Here is a 15,655-nt window from a genome sequence, read left to right on the forward strand (position 1 = left end):
GTTTAACTATAAACTAAATCCCTCTCATAGGTTTCTTAGCCTTTGTACTAGAATAAGCAAAAAGCCAACCAAAAAAAAAAATAATAATAATCCCCTAGAAAACGTAATTTAGCCTGAGAGGTTAGAAGCAAGATGGAGTCAGTCTTGTTAGATTTCTCTTATTTATAGTTCTGCAAAGGCAGTTCAAGAGTCACCAGACTGTTAAAGGATTTCCATACTGCAAACAAGCTTAAGGACACCTTAAAGAAGAAAGAAGAAAACTATTTTTAAAACATTTTTAAAACAGCTTCCTTCCATCACAATCATCAGATTGTGCTACTAAACGTCAGTGAGTTCCTGAGAGATTCGGAGTCAGTGCAAGAGACCAGGGCTCTTTTGGAATACTGGGGTCATTTATTTTTTGCTCTTTATCATCTACAAATTGTGTCTGTGTTCTCTTACCAGACATACAGGGTGTCCTCACCACCGATTAAACATTCAGTGCCTGGAGGGGATGGAGTGGGTCATGGGAGCTGGCTTTTCCTTCCAAAAGTCTTAAGGATGTCCTTCTTAGAGCAAGACCACGATTACTAATTAACTAAAAATTCTGATCCTGGAAATAAAAGCTGGCCATTCATTTGCATTTGAAAGCCATTAACATTTTCTTGATAGGTCGGTAAATAGTTACCAGATCTTTGGTTGCTTTGGTGGACTGTGCTCCTCTGCTTTTATTGCTAAGCCATCCTTCAGACAGAGAGGGAGCGGCTGCAAGAGGTAATGAGGTATGTTTGTGAACCTTGTATTCTTTTACGGTTACAGATGTGTGTCTACAAGTGTGTGTGAATTTGAGTTGATCTCTTTTAGTCAAAATGCCCTTGTTGGCCGGGCACAGTGGCTCACACTTGTAATCCCAGCACTTTGGGAGGCCGAGGCGGGTGGATCACGAGATCAGGAGATGGAGACCATGGTGAAACCCCATCTCTACTAAAAAAATACAAAAAATTAGCCGGGCGTGGTGGCAGGCGCCTGTAGTCCCAGCTACTCGGAGAGGCTAAGGCAGGAGAATGGCGTGAACCTGGGAGGTAGAGCTTACAGTGAGCCGAGATCACGCCACTGCACTCCAACCTGGGCCATAGAGCGATACTCCGTCTCAAAAAAAAAAAAAAAAGCCCTTGTTAATTTGTTAAACACAAAGATAAACAACACCAATAATAAATCAAAAATTATGCACATGCATACACATGGAACAAAATTCTCATTTATCTTTTTTTCTTAGTGTGTGTATATTTTTCTGAACTAAGGCTGGATCTATAAGCCTGATTGTAGTGAAACCTGTGTGTTTGTGTGTGTTTCTGTGTGAGGTGTGATGAATTATTTAATACTTAGGTTGAGGTAGCAGGCAGAAATTCTTTCAGATTCTGGAAATGAAGTGAGAGAAATGAATAAAAGGAGTTAGAATTTGGGAGTGAGATTAGAGCATTTTCCCTCTGAAAGGATTTGGAGTTGTGATTGAGAAAATGTAACTGAAGAACCAATTATAATCAGAAAATTGAGAAATCTATCACTATGCTTATGGGTTTGGTGCCTCTGTTGATCAAATACAGAATAATTTTAGGGGATAGTCTGAGGATGTGTGTAAAATATTGGGATGCATTTATGAGTTGGTGTGCATTGGGGGGTAGGAGAGGTTTCCTGTGGAATCTGGGAGGAGGTCATAAAGAGAAAGGTAGGGTATCTGTCCTGGCAGTCATGTGTGGAGTAGAATGGGAGTGCTCGTGGGAAGAGGAGAAGGTGATAAATTGTTGTTGGCCCTTAAACTTAAAAACTTAAAATAAAATACTTAAAATAAACTTAAAATAAAACTTAAAAAAAGTTGGATCCTTACTAGTTGCCAAAGTCTAGCTAGACACACGCTGGCATTTCTTTTCTGACTGGTTACAGAGGTGGGAAGGGAGAGTTACTCTTGGGGAAAGAGAGAGAAATTGAGACTAATCCCCATGGGTCTCCCTGAAAAAGGATACCACTAGGTTCTTCATGCAGGATCTGATCAGTGGCTTTGCTGGGCGAGGAGGACCTCCCAATGTCCAAATTGTCTACAGTCTGTGTCCTGGTGTGGGACAGTAAGTGTATGTCTGTAGGTGTGCAAAGAGGGGGTGAGATGGAGGGGGTCTTTGGTTTGTTGTGCTGGTAGGTCCCTGTGCTACCAGGGACCAAATGAAGTGGGACACTAAATTTAAGACAGCTCGTTGCTATTTCACTCACACTCTCACAAGATGCCAATGATTATTTTTTATTATCAGGCATTCCCTCACAAATACATTTTAATGAGCTAATAAAATTACTATAAAAATTGTTCTATAAGCATGGAATGGAACTAGAAAAGAAATTTTCCATTTAAAATTGGTTCAGGTGGCAGCTGTGGAATGTGATGAGAAATATAAGCCTTTGCACACCCTGTTGCTGGGCTCACGGAGGAGTTAGCTGTCTCCTAGAGATGATCCCTTTGCAGTTCAGATGGGGAAACTGAGACCCAGAGGGGTTAAGTGGATTTTCCAAGGTCATACAGCTGGCTAGGGTCAGAGCTGACTCTTAAATCTCTCACTTTGGGTGTGACCAGACTTGGAAGAAAAAAGCCATTCATTAGCTACCTTATCCCTTCCCATTCACCAAGCAGCTGGGAAAGGATGGCCCAACCTACTAATATCGCCCAGCATTTTTGATGATAGCTATGGCTCGCTGGGGTCCTCTTTGCAAGTTGTTCTTAGTCTATCTATCTACAATGAATCCTCTTTTCCACTAGATCTCATGTCTTGTGTTAGCAAAGGATTTTAAAAGAACGGCTTAGACCTCCATATACACATCAAACGCTGGCTATAATGCCGGAAAGAGGACAAATATCCAGTTTTTCCAAATTAATTTAGATAGCCATTTTAATAATTTGGGCCCCCATGTGGTTTGTCTACTTTGCCTAAAGAACTATAATGGTACCAGGACAATGAGCTTTGACAATTATTCATATACTAAATAATTCAAGAGGAAAAAAATTCTATTGCTTTTGCATAATGTATATATAGTAATAATTCTTTTTTTAAATTTTACTTTAAGTTCTGGAATACATGTGCAGAATGTGCAGGTTTGTTACATGGGTATACATGCACCATGGTGGTTTGCTGCACCTGTCAACCCATCATCTAGGTTTTAAGCCCCACATGCATTAGGTATTTGTCATAATTCTCTCCCTCCCCTGGCCCGCCATCCCCTGACAGGCCCTAATGTGTGAGGTTCCCCTCCCCATGTCCATGTGTTCTCATTGTTCAACTCCCACTTATGAGTGAAAACATGTAGTGTTTGGTTTTCTGTTCCTGTGTTAGTTTGCTGAGAATGATGGCTTCCAGTTTCATCCATGTCCCTAAAAAGGACATGAACTCATCCTTTTTTATGACTGCATAGTATTTCATGGTGTATATGTGCCACATTTTGTTTATTCAGTCTATCATTGATGGGCATTTGGGTTGGTTCCAAGTCTTTGCTATTGTAAATAGTGCTGCAGTAAACATACGTGTGCGTGTGTCTTTATAGTAGAATGATTTATAATCCTTCGGGTACATACCCTGTAATGGGATTGCTGGGTCAAATGGTATTTCTAGTTCTAGATCCTTAAGGAATTGCCACGCTGTCTTCCACAATGGTTGAACTAATTTACACTCCCAACAGTGTAAAAGCGTTCATATATATATAGTAATAATTCTTATATTTCAGTAAGATTTTTTTCTGACCAACCTAATTAAAATTGCCACCCTTACCCCAACATTCCTCATTTACCCCCCACTTTTTCTCCATATACTTATACAGTATAACCCAGTGTATATTTATTTATTTTGTTTATTGTCTCTTTTTTCTATTCATGGGAACATAAGTCTCATGAGGGCGGGGATTTTTATCTGTTTTGTTCATTGTTGTGTAGTCAGTTTTTGAAAGAATGCTTGGCACATTGTAAGGACTTAATAAATAATTCATGAATGAATAAATAAACTGCAAGCAGATTTCTTTCTTCCAGAGATGTAGTTTAGATGACGATGAATGATCGTGGCAAATGAGGCACATCAGTAGCTTCTTCTAGGTCTCCCAGATAATTTAAAATGTGCTATGGGCCATAAACTTAATGTGTTTTTATTTGATAAAACTATAATCTCACAGAAAGCCCAAGCTGGTGTACACTGTGGGGCATTATAGCATAGAATACAGAGTGATGGTTAAAAGCCATGGCTGTGGAGTCCAAAGGGCAGGTGTTCAAATTGTGGCTTTGCTCCTTATCAGCTGTATGACATCAGGCAGGTTGTTCGACGTTTCTGAAGCTTAGTTTTTTCATCTGAAAGTGAGGATAGTAGCCATGATTAACTTGCAGTCGTTATAAAAATGGCATGTGACAAATTATGGAAACCTCTTAGGATATCTGCTCAATCACTGTTAACCATTATTATCATTAGCATTAAAATTGCATAATTATATATTTGTCCTATAAAAAAATAGTCAAAGATTAAGGACAGATTGCCAAGTAGCAGTTTTTTAAAAAACATTTTTAAAAGCCCTTAACCCTATTTAAATTATTTCCTTTTTTATTTGCCTCTTGCCATTTTTCCTGATCTTAGTTTTTCTTCAATTGCTTTTTTAATTGAGATAGGAAGCTTCACCATCAAGAGTTCTATAATGCAGGAAGTAAGGTCAATCAGATAATGCTGGAGTTTTTTTTTAAGGTTTAAGGAAACCTTTCTCTTGTATAGCTAGAAAATAGATATTATTGTTCCGTAGAGCAAGTAACCATATTTGAATGTATGGAGCAAAAGGACTATTAATAAACAGCAAACATGTTTTTAAATAAATGCTAATGATATTTTATTAAAAAGTCATATTTACCTATGCATATTAGTTATCTATTGCAGGGTAACAAATTACCCTACAATTTTGTAGTTTAAAACAACAAACATTTATTATCTCCCAATTTATGTAGGTCAGAAATATGGGGGTGAGTTAGCCGAGTGGTGCTGATTTAGGGTCTGTCATGAATCGAGCCAATATGTCAGCCAGGATTGTAGTCATGTGAAGGCTTGAATGGGGATAGAGGCTTGCTTTCAAGGGACCTCACTCAGATGGCTCTTAGCAGAAGACCTCAGTTCTTTGCTAGAAATTTCCATAGTCCTGCTTGAATGTTATGATGGCATGGTAACTGGTTTCTTCAGGAAATCATCCAAGAGAAAGAGCAAGGAGGAAGCTGTAATGCCTAGTCTTGGAAGTTAGATGCCATCCCTTCTCCACATCCTATCTGTTGAAAGTGAGTCACTAAGTCCAGCTCATCCTCAAAGGGTGAGGTGGTGGGGACTCGCCCTACCTCTTGAAGAGAGGAGTATCAAATAATTTGTTAAATTAAAAACACCTGCCGTGTGATGATTTTAAATAACATTGAATTATATTTTACTTCACATATTTACTGATTGCTGTCTCTATGGATATTTACACTTTTTTGCTATTACATGTAATACTGTGATGAAAAACCTTTATTTGTATACACATTGATTCCCAAGTGCGTAAGTGTATTTAAGGGATGAATTTCTATAAATGCAATTGCTGGGTAATGGGCATGAGTAATTTTAATAGTTTTTGCCAAGTCTTCATTGAGCATAGGGTGTTTATAGTTTGACCAGCAGTCGGTGGGTGTTTCTTCATAGTGTCTAACATAGTGTGTTAATAAACACTTGGAAAAAAATTAAATATTTTTATAAAAAGCAATCTCACATCTTACAACTATTAGCATCTACCAAAGAGGAGGCATGGTCACTTGGATAGACATTCTAACTCCTCTTCTTATCAGTGAACATAAGATTACTCTTTGCTTTATTAGTTAATTTAATTATACCAGGCATGAGAGATTATTAATCTTTATGGAATTTAACAAGCAAGTTTAATTTTATAGGATTTCTTATGAAGCTCTTTGGAATGTGAGATAGTGGTGACAGTCATGGTAAGAAAGACTAGAATTGGAGTAATTTATTCTAGAAAACACAAGGCAATCCTTGCTGTAGAGAAAGGTTGCTTTCACAGCTCCGTTTCCTTTTGCATAGTAAGAGGGCATTACGTTGACTAACAGCAGTTTCTTATCAGTGTATGAGAAGTAAGTCCTCTTATTCAACCAATCCTTGGATAAATGACTAAGGATGGCTGCTTCCTACTGAAGAGAATGTGGGAGGAAACATTGATTGGGTGGAGAATGAGACCGCAAGGAAATATCAAACAATTCCTAAATTAGGGAGTCATGAATTAAGACCTCACAGGAGAAGAAGGGGGATGTTCTTTTTGAGTTAAGAGAGTATGATTTACAAGGTAGCCTGGGAAAGCAAGCGTTGGTGGGTTGGTGGAGAAAGTAGGCCTTGTATAGGCAAGACTGCAGCTATGGCTCCTCTTCCTGGCTTTCTGCACCTATGTCCCAGGCAATGCATGAGTCATCCAACACATGGGGCCATAAAGCACTTAATGAAGGTCATACCAGAGCAAGCCAACCAGGACAGCAATCAGCATTGTTCATCAGCTGCTCCACCAGAACACCAAGTTGGGTGTGGTGACACACTCAGGGAAAGTGGGACTGACATATTTTGTAGGAACATTCTGTTTCTTACCCAGGACCCATTACCTGTCTTCTCTTTGGTAAATAATGAGACCTATGCTTTATGACTTATAATATTTTTATTTGATTTCCACAATAAGAAGGTGGCAATAGATAATAATAACAAAAGAAATTGTAGTTTCATTTTACAGATAAGAAAATTGAGACTCAAGAGTATTACATAAATTGTTTCAGCTACCACAGCAAAAAATGGTATGGTTGGGAATCAAGCTCAGGGATTCTTATGCTCTATTTAGCACCGCCCTCTCTTCTGAGAAGAACTTGGGGATAGAATAAAAAAATAAGACTCTAATGAAATGTTTAGCACATGTGTCTTTTGTGAAAGGGAGAAATAGAGTAGTGTGAGATTTCTGTGACTCACTTGAAAATGACTTTTAAAAACTAATATAGAAGCCAACATCACCCTGATACCAAAGACAAAGACACAACAAAAGAATGAAACTACAGACCAATATCCCTTATTAACATAGATTCAAAAATTCTTGACAAAATACTAACAAACTGAATCCAACAGCATGTGGAAAAGATAATAACACCACGATTAGTGAGTTTTATTACAGATATGCAAGGATGATTCAACATGCACAATTCCATAAATGTGATTCATCACACAAACAGAATTAAAAACAAAACCCATATGATCATATCAATAGATGCAGAAAAAGTATTTGATAAAATCCAGCATTCCTTCATAAAAAAAAAAACCCTTAAAAACCTTGGCGTAGAGAGACCATACCTCAAAATAATGAAAGCCATATATGAAAAACCCATAGCCAAAATCATACCGAACAGGGAAAAGTTCAGTACGATTGAAAGCATTCCCCCTAAATGGAGACAAGACAAGGATGCCCATTGTCACCACTCATATTCAATATAGTACTGGAAGTCCTAGCTGCAGCAATCAGGCAATAGAAGAAAATAACAGGCATCCAAACTGGAAAAAAGGAAGTCAAATTACCTCTGTTCACTGATGGTATAATCTTACACCTGGGAAACTCTAAACCCTTCAAAAGACCCTAGATTTAATAAATGACTTCAGTAAAGTTTCAGGACACAAAATTAATGTACAAAAATTAGTAGCATTTCCATACACCAATAACAATCAGGCTGAGAACCAAATCAAGAGCTCAATCCCATTTACAATAAAATAAAATAAAATACCTAGTAATACATTTGACCAAGGAGGTCAAGGATCTCTACAGACAACTATAAAACACTGATGAAAGAAATTGTAGATGACACAAATTGGAAAACATCCCATGTTCAAGGATTGGAGGAATCAGTATCATCAAAATGACCATACTGCCCAAAGCAATCTACAGATTCAGTGCAATTGTTATCAAATTACCAACATTATTCTTCACAGGTTTAGAAAAAACAATCCTAAAATTCATATGGAACCCTGAAAGAGTGTAAGTAGCCCAAGTGATCCTAAGCAAAAAGAATAAAGCTGGAGGTATCACATTACCTGACTTCAAATTACTCTAAAAGACTATAGTAACGCAAACAGCACAGTACTGGTATAGAAATAGACATATAAATCAGTAGAAAAGAATAGAGAACTCAGAAACATAGCCAAATACCTACAATCAACTGATTCTTGACAAAAATATGCACTGGTGAAAGGACTCCCTATTCAATAAATGGTACTGGGAAAACTGGAATGTCATATGCAGAAGAATGAAATCTCTCACCATGTACAAAAATTAACTCAAGATGGATTTAAGGCTTAAATGTAAGACCTGAAACTATAAAATTACTAGAAGAAAAATCTAGGAAACACTCTCTGGACATTGGCCTAGGCAAAGAATTTATGACCAAGTCCTCAAAAGAAACCACAACAGAAACAAAATCAGACAAAAGGGGACTTAATTAAACTAAAAAGCTTCTGCACAGTAAAAAAATAAAATAGAGTAAACAGACAACCAACAGAATGGGTTAAAATATTTGCAAACAATGTATCTGACAAAGGGCTAAGATCCAGAATCTATAAGGAACTCAACTCAACAGGAAAAAAACACGTAACCCCATTAAAAAGTGGGCAAAGGACATGAACAGGTATTTTTCCAAAAAAAGGCATACAAGTGGCCAAAAAACCTGAAAAAATGCTCAACATCACTAATCATCAGAGAAATGCAAATTAAAACCACAAATGAGATGATATCTTACACTGGTCAGAATGGCTATTATTGAAAAGTCAAAAAACAACACATATTGGGGAGGATGCAGAAAAAAGGAAATGCTGATACAGTTTTAGTGAGGATGTAAATTAGTACAATCTCTATAGAAAATGGTATGGAGATTTCTCAAGGAACTAAAATTAGAACTACCCTTCAATCCAGCAATTCCACTACTGAGTATCTACACACAAAAAAATAAATTGTTTTATCAAGAAGACACCTGCAATTGTATTTTTATTGCAGCAGTGTTCACAATAGTAAAGTCATGAAATCAATCCAAGTGTTCATCAACAGATGATTGGATTAAAAATGTAGTGTACCTATATGCCATGGAATACTACTCATCCATAAAAAACAATGAAATCATATTTTTATAGCAACATGGATAGACCTGGAGGCTATTTTTTCTGCGTGAAATGACCCAGAAACAGAAAGTAAAAAACTGCATGTTCTCACTTATACACGGGAGCTAAACAGTGAGTATATACGGACATACAGAGTCATAGACACTAGAGACTCCAAAAGGAGAAAGGGTTAGGGGGGAGGTGAAATACTACCTATTGGGTACAATGTACACTATTTGGGTGATTGGTACACTAAAAGCCCAGTCTTCACCACTATGCATATACATCCATGTAACATAATTGGATTTGTACTCCTAAATCTATAAAAATTAAAATCAGTACAAAATATTTTTAAAAAGTGAAAAAAATGCTGGTAGGAATATCATAGATCTTCTAGTTCAATTTATTTCCTTTGTAAATGAGAAAACTGAGAATGAGAAAGCTTAAGTAAATTTTCCAAGGTAATCTAGCTGGTTATTTTCAGAATGAAGATTGCAAAAAAGAGAATTAACTAGATTTAAAGTCTCCTGGAAGATGCTCTATCATCTATGTACCATTCTTGCTAAAAAATCAAACTTAAATCTGATAAAAACTCTAAAGCTAATAATTAATTTACAGGAACTATAAGGGTAGAGAAACATGTTAGCATGCATAGAGATGTAATCAACAAAATTCAGATTGCAGGAAAAATCTACAGAACAAATTCTGTTTATTAAAAAATACATAACAGATATAAACCAATTACAAGATATAAATCTTACTTGCATCCTCAGGAGAGCAGAACAAATTATAAAAGTTTATCAGACAATGAAAGAAATTTCAAAATTCACTAGATATTTGATGACAGTAAATTATTATAAACATATATTAGGTATGATAATATTTTGCCTTTTGCAAAATTTCTTATCTTTTAAAGAAACATACTATTTTTAGATTAAAAGACATGAGACCTGAGATTTGTTTCAAAGTAATTCAGGGGTAGGGAGAAAAGTGGACCAGAATAAAGACAGAATGAATTGGCCATGAGCTGATAATTTTTTAATTTAGATAATGGATGCTTGGGAGGCTTGTTATAGTATTCATTGCATACATTTGAGCTTTTCCATTAAAAATCTTACTAGTTATATAGTAAATCAAATTCAAATCTAAAATTGTTTTCTCTTACATTTTAGAGATGGCAAGAAAGAAGCTGAAAAAATTTACTACTTTGGAGATTGTGCTCAGTGTTCTTCTGCTTGTGTTGTTTATCATCAGTATTGTTCTAATTGTGCTTTTAGCCAAAGAGTCACTGAAATCAACAGGTAAGAAGTAACTCTGGGGCTCTCTCCATATGTTGTTTTTATTAGAGCAAACCTTCATCAATGGCAGGAAAGTAATACTTTCATGCTCATGTGTGTATGTGTTTGTTGCGGGGGGCTGTTATATGTGTGTGTTCTATGTGTTTTGGACAGCTCAGTAGATATTCATTGTAGGATTAAGTTCTGATACTTTGATTTATCAATTAATGCATTGCAGAATTCCATAATTGACATTTTAAAAATATTTGCCAAATTTCCTTAAATAAGTCTAATTCTGCTAAGAATGATAATTAACAATACCCTTATGTGAAAGGCAAGCGAGTATATGAGAGACTTCAAGCAGTTTGTGGAAAAATAGAAATATAGAAATAAAAAGAAAGCTAGAAAGATAAAAATAAAAAAAAACTTTATTTCTCAGTGTAAACTCCATCAAGTTCAAGACACTTTTGTAAAAGATGATACCAGCCATTTAGTCCATCCATAAGAACTGAGGGTCCTGGGAATTTAACCTTTGTAATGCAGTCTTTTTTACATTATTAACTGAAAAAAATGAATGCCCTTTATAGATTTTTTTTTAAGATTAGGAAACTAAAAGAAGTCAAAAGGAGCCAAATAGGAACCATAAGGTGGATTTCCCATCAAAACTCTTGCAAAATTGCCCTTGTTTGATGATGAAATTAGCAGGAGCTTTGTGGTGGTGGAGAAGGACTCTCCGTGAAGCTTTCCCGGGCATTTTTCTGCTAAAGCTTTGGCTAACTTTCTCAAAGCACTCTCATGATGAGCAGATGTTACTGCTCTTTGGCCCTCCAGAAAGTCAACAAGGAAAATGCCTTGAGCATCCCAAAAAACCGTTATGTGTCCTTTGCTCTTGACTGGTCTGCTTTTGCTGTGACTGGGCCACTTTCCCCTCTTGGGAGCCATTGCTTTGTGCTTTGTCTTAAGGCTCGTACTGGTAAAGCCATGTTCCATCTCCTGCTACAACTCTTGGAAGAAATACTTCAGAATCTTGATCCCCATTTGTTTAAAATTTCTGTTTAAGGTTCTGCTCTTGTTTGCAGCTGATGTGGATGCAACAATTTTGGTACCCGTAGAGCAGAAATTGTGCTCAACTTTCATTTTTCAGTCAGAACTATATAAGCTGAACCAATTGAGACATCTATGGTTTTGACTATTGTTTCTGGTGTTATTTGTCAGTCCTCTTCATTAGGGCATGAAAAAATTAATTTTTATCTTCACAAATGGATGTGGATGGTCTGCTGCTGTGCGCTTCATCTTCAATATTGTATTGGCCCTTCTTAAAATAAGTTATTCCTTTGTAAACTGCTGATTTCTTTGGGGCATTGTCCCCATAAACTTTTTGTGAGTATCAGTGATTTCACCATTTTTCCACCCAAGCTTCACCGTGAGTTTGATGTTTGTTCTTGTTTCAATTTTAGCAGAATTTATGTTGCTCTGATAGGTGCTCTTTTCAAATTGATGTCTTATCTTTCCTAGTGCCTCAAGCTAAGTCCTGTTCAGACATGTTGTAACAATCTACTTTGAGTTTATTTTAGTACCAAAAATATTTGAAATTTATACATAGTTTTTTCATAATACATATTTTTCTTGGACTTTCTGAAGACCCTCATCTAATCAAAGTTTTTTTGTTTATTGAATTTTTATATCCTCAAAAGGAGCTGGATTATGCTGAATTATCCATGGTTTCTTATCTGATTCATCTAGGATCAACTTCCTAGGAGAACCAGGCAATCAAGTGTTAACCTGTGGCTTCTCTGCCCCTCCTACCCCATCCCTTGTTACAACAATTTCTACTTTTTGTAGAAAAAAGTCCCAAAGATTGCTCGACTCTTAAAATTATGTGATTCTAAAGATGTAACTAAAACCATTATGCAGACATTGGCACAATTTGAATTTGAAACCCCCAATGAAAAGAAAACCAATCAAAAGACACTGTTTTATCTTAATGTCATTATTAATTTATTGCAGAATACCTTCAAGAAAGCTCACCTCCTTATTTTAGGATACAATAAAAATACCTTTTCTAATTTACTGATTTTTAAATCTGAATTCAAAGTTCTCTAGCCCTTAGGTAAGTCCTAGCTGTCAGTTTTTAGAGTGGTGGCCTCCCTTTACATCTTTTGTCATATAGGACTTTGTATTTACAGAAGAATGGCATTGCTCAGAAGCATTCTTTGACCTGGGGATTGGCTGTTGACTGAGCAAGCAAAGCTGAGGTTACTATAATTAGGATGACACTTGTACTGCACATGTTCTGTGTGCCCTTGCTGCTGGGGTTGGAAGTAAAGAATCAGATCAGAGGTCTTCAGACTTTACTGTAAAGGACCAGATAGTAAATATTTTAGATTTTGTGGGCCATACAGACTCTGCCATAATGACTTAATTTTGCCCTAGTAGCACAAAGCAGCTAAAAACAAACGAGTTTGTAATGTGTATAATATGTAATGTGCATGTGTGTAATGTTCCAGTAATACTTTGTTTGTAAAACAGGCTTTGACTTAATTTGGCCTGAAGGCCATAGTTACTGACCCCTAGACTAAAGGAAGGGTGGTCCCCACCTTCATGAGCTTCTAGTCTAAAGGTGGAGTCCTTGCTCTTATACATACTATCTTGTAGGGGAGGGAGTTGGGAGTAGAAGGAGATGATATAGAGATACAAAAAGGTGAATACAGTCAGCAGGAACAAAGTGACATTTTATAAAGTGAATGCATAAATTTTGAGGTCATCAGAGTGAAGCCTACTCAGTAGTGGAGTTAATTGGAGGTGTTGAGAACTATTGAATGTCTGTGAAATTAAATTTGTCTAATGGTCTTTTTATGTTTGCTTTTGGTATAGCCCCAGATCCTGGGACAACTGGTACCCCAGATCCTGGGACAACTGGTACCCCAGATCCTGGAACAACTGGTACCACACATCCTAGGACAACGGGTCCCCCAGATCCTGGAACAACTGCTACCACTCCTGTTTCTGCTGAATGTCCAGTGGTAAATGAATTGGAACGAATTAATTGCATCCCTGACCAGCCGCCAACAAAGGTTTGAGTTATGAATTTTGTTTCCATTTTAGAATTTATGCAACTTGATAGTTTATTTTTTGTTGTTGTTTTGTTTTGGTTTTCTTTATTAGTGACTCTCAAGAGAGGTGTTTATGTTGCAGCCATTAGTGGCTCAGGCAAATTAACCTGTGTCCATGCTTGTGTGACAGTGCAGCTTCAGGAAAGGAAGACCTGGAAAATTCCCTTGGGTTGCCAGATTCAGCAAATAAAAGTGCGGTTGCCCAGCCAAATTCAAATTTCAGAAAAACAATGAATAAGCTTTTAGTATAAGTGTGTCCCGTGAAAGATTTTGGGCTTACTTACTAAAAACGTATTTGTCTTTTATATGGCAACACTACATGATTACTAGTTCTTTCTGACTCTGTTCATGCCCTGTATGTCTCTCCTCCTTTCAGAATTTCCAAAGCTCATCTAGAATCTACAGTAAAAATTCATACACGTGCACAAAACATTATTTAAAATAAGGGCAAAGTTTCAAGAGCTCTGTTTTGGAAGGAAGAAGGTGATGAATACCAGATTAAAGACAGTGCAGACATCTGGGCATTTACCTTAGCCCAGTGTTTCTAGATTATCGGCTGAAGTCCACCTGATTATGATGATTATAAAGTACTTGCCCACACCCTATGTTTGATGTGCCAAATTTACAGAAAGTTGATGCACATACATTTACTTTCCCTGTCATATTGTGCAAGTTACTCAATAGCTCTATTGAGCTGTACTCAATAGCTCACTCGAGCTGTACTCAATAGCTCACTCATTACTTGGAAGCTCACCTAGATTATCACATTCTCAGTATGTCACATTACTGCAACACTCCATCTTGTCACTGGGTATTGGTGCACTTCAGTACAGCCATAGTAATGTTTCTTTGGTGCTTTATTGTAAGATCTTTTGATAAATACTGTGGTATCAAGATTGAAGTTCAATAAATGAACTTTGGCTTTTCTACATGTCATATCTAACTGAATTACTCCACGGCCTTGGCGTTTATTAATTGGCATGCTCCTTTTTTGCTCAGCCAGAGAGAAATACTGGCACTTTCAATGATTCATTTTCTCGTAGAAGATACATCTTAGAACTTTTGTTGTATGTTTTATGAATCCTGAGAGCTGTATGCTGATCCAGATTGTTGTTGAGAGCTGAGGCTATGGATAATGATGTGTTTGTATGGTGTTCACATTAAAGGGAATGTAGCTGAAAGAGGATGGTGGGAAGAAGTTATGAACACAACAGATAGGCTAGGCAGAATGTTCTGGTGTTGAAACTATTGCTATATAATTTTATGATTCTTATCATCTGTCCTCCAAGATTATATGTAAAAGAACTAAAAGAATAACTTTCTCTGCAGATGATTCTTGGTTGTAAATACCATTGTTTCATTCTCCCAGTTATGAGAGGGAATCCTTTTCCAGTACAGGAGGAAGTAATGTATCAAGCCACCCTGACACCCTGAGTACTCTTGGGAGACTCTTCTTTGGAGAGAATGGACTCTAGGAGTCCCCTTCATGGATCTTAGGAAAAAAGATCACTCGATTATCTAACTCTAGTTCGGATCTTTAGTTCTGGGCTTGAAGCTGGTTGGAGGGCATCTTCACTGAATTCCTTCCTATCATATCAGCTGAACTCGTTACCGCCTCACCAAATCTGCTTTTCCTTCTCAGCTACCAGATTTCTGCTAGTAGTTCTATTAAGCTTCTAGTTCTTGAGGCAGAAACAGCAGAACTTCTGCTTGGCTCATCCCTTCTATCCCTTTGGCCAGTATTCCATGTATTTTAAAATATTTTCCTTAACAATAATTTCCAGAAGAGGCATTTCATTTCCATTCTTGCAGCCATCCCTAGATCATCATTTCCTCATGCTTGGGTTGCTCCAGGTGCCCCTTGGCATCCCTTCTGAATTCCATTTCTCCTATCCATTCCGTTACATGTGAGATTAGAATTTCTCTTTTTTACATCCAACTTTTGTTATTATTTCTACCCAACTTCAGTACATATAGTGGTTTATTACTGTACGTTGAGCCAAGTTCAAACACTGTCTTCTATCATCTAAGACCCTACCTCTGTGCCTCTATAGGTTCACTTAGGCTATACTTCTATGCAGATTTT

At 36.9% G+C, this 15,655-nt stretch overlaps 1 protein-coding gene across 2 annotated transcripts in view; it reads left to right on the top strand.

The window, feature by feature from the left end:
- The first annotated feature begins 709 nt into the window (after positions 1 to 709).
- Positions 710 to 15,655, top strand: part of MGAM (maltase-glucoamylase) — a 109,526-nt gene continuing 94,580 nt past the window's right edge. The window contains exons 1-3 of one of the 2 annotated variants that reach the window (XM_034965120.4): positions 710 to 761; positions 10,352 to 10,480; positions 13,331 to 13,530. In XM_034965120.4, coding sequence (XP_034821011.1) covers positions 10,354 to 10,480; positions 13,331 to 13,530 — 327 coding nt within the window. In that variant the 5' untranslated portion in view covers positions 710 to 761; positions 10,352 to 10,353. Of the gene's footprint in view, positions 762 to 10,351; positions 10,481 to 13,330; positions 13,531 to 15,655 lie in introns of those variants that run through there. The other variant, XM_055115468.2, reaches the window with a different exon arrangement.

Source organism: Pan paniscus, chromosome 6 (genome assembly GCF_029289425.2).
Source record: "Pan paniscus chromosome 6, NHGRI_mPanPan1-v2.0_pri, whole genome shotgun sequence".
Classification (NCBI taxonomy): domain Eukaryota; kingdom Metazoa; phylum Chordata; class Mammalia; order Primates; family Hominidae; genus Pan; species Pan paniscus.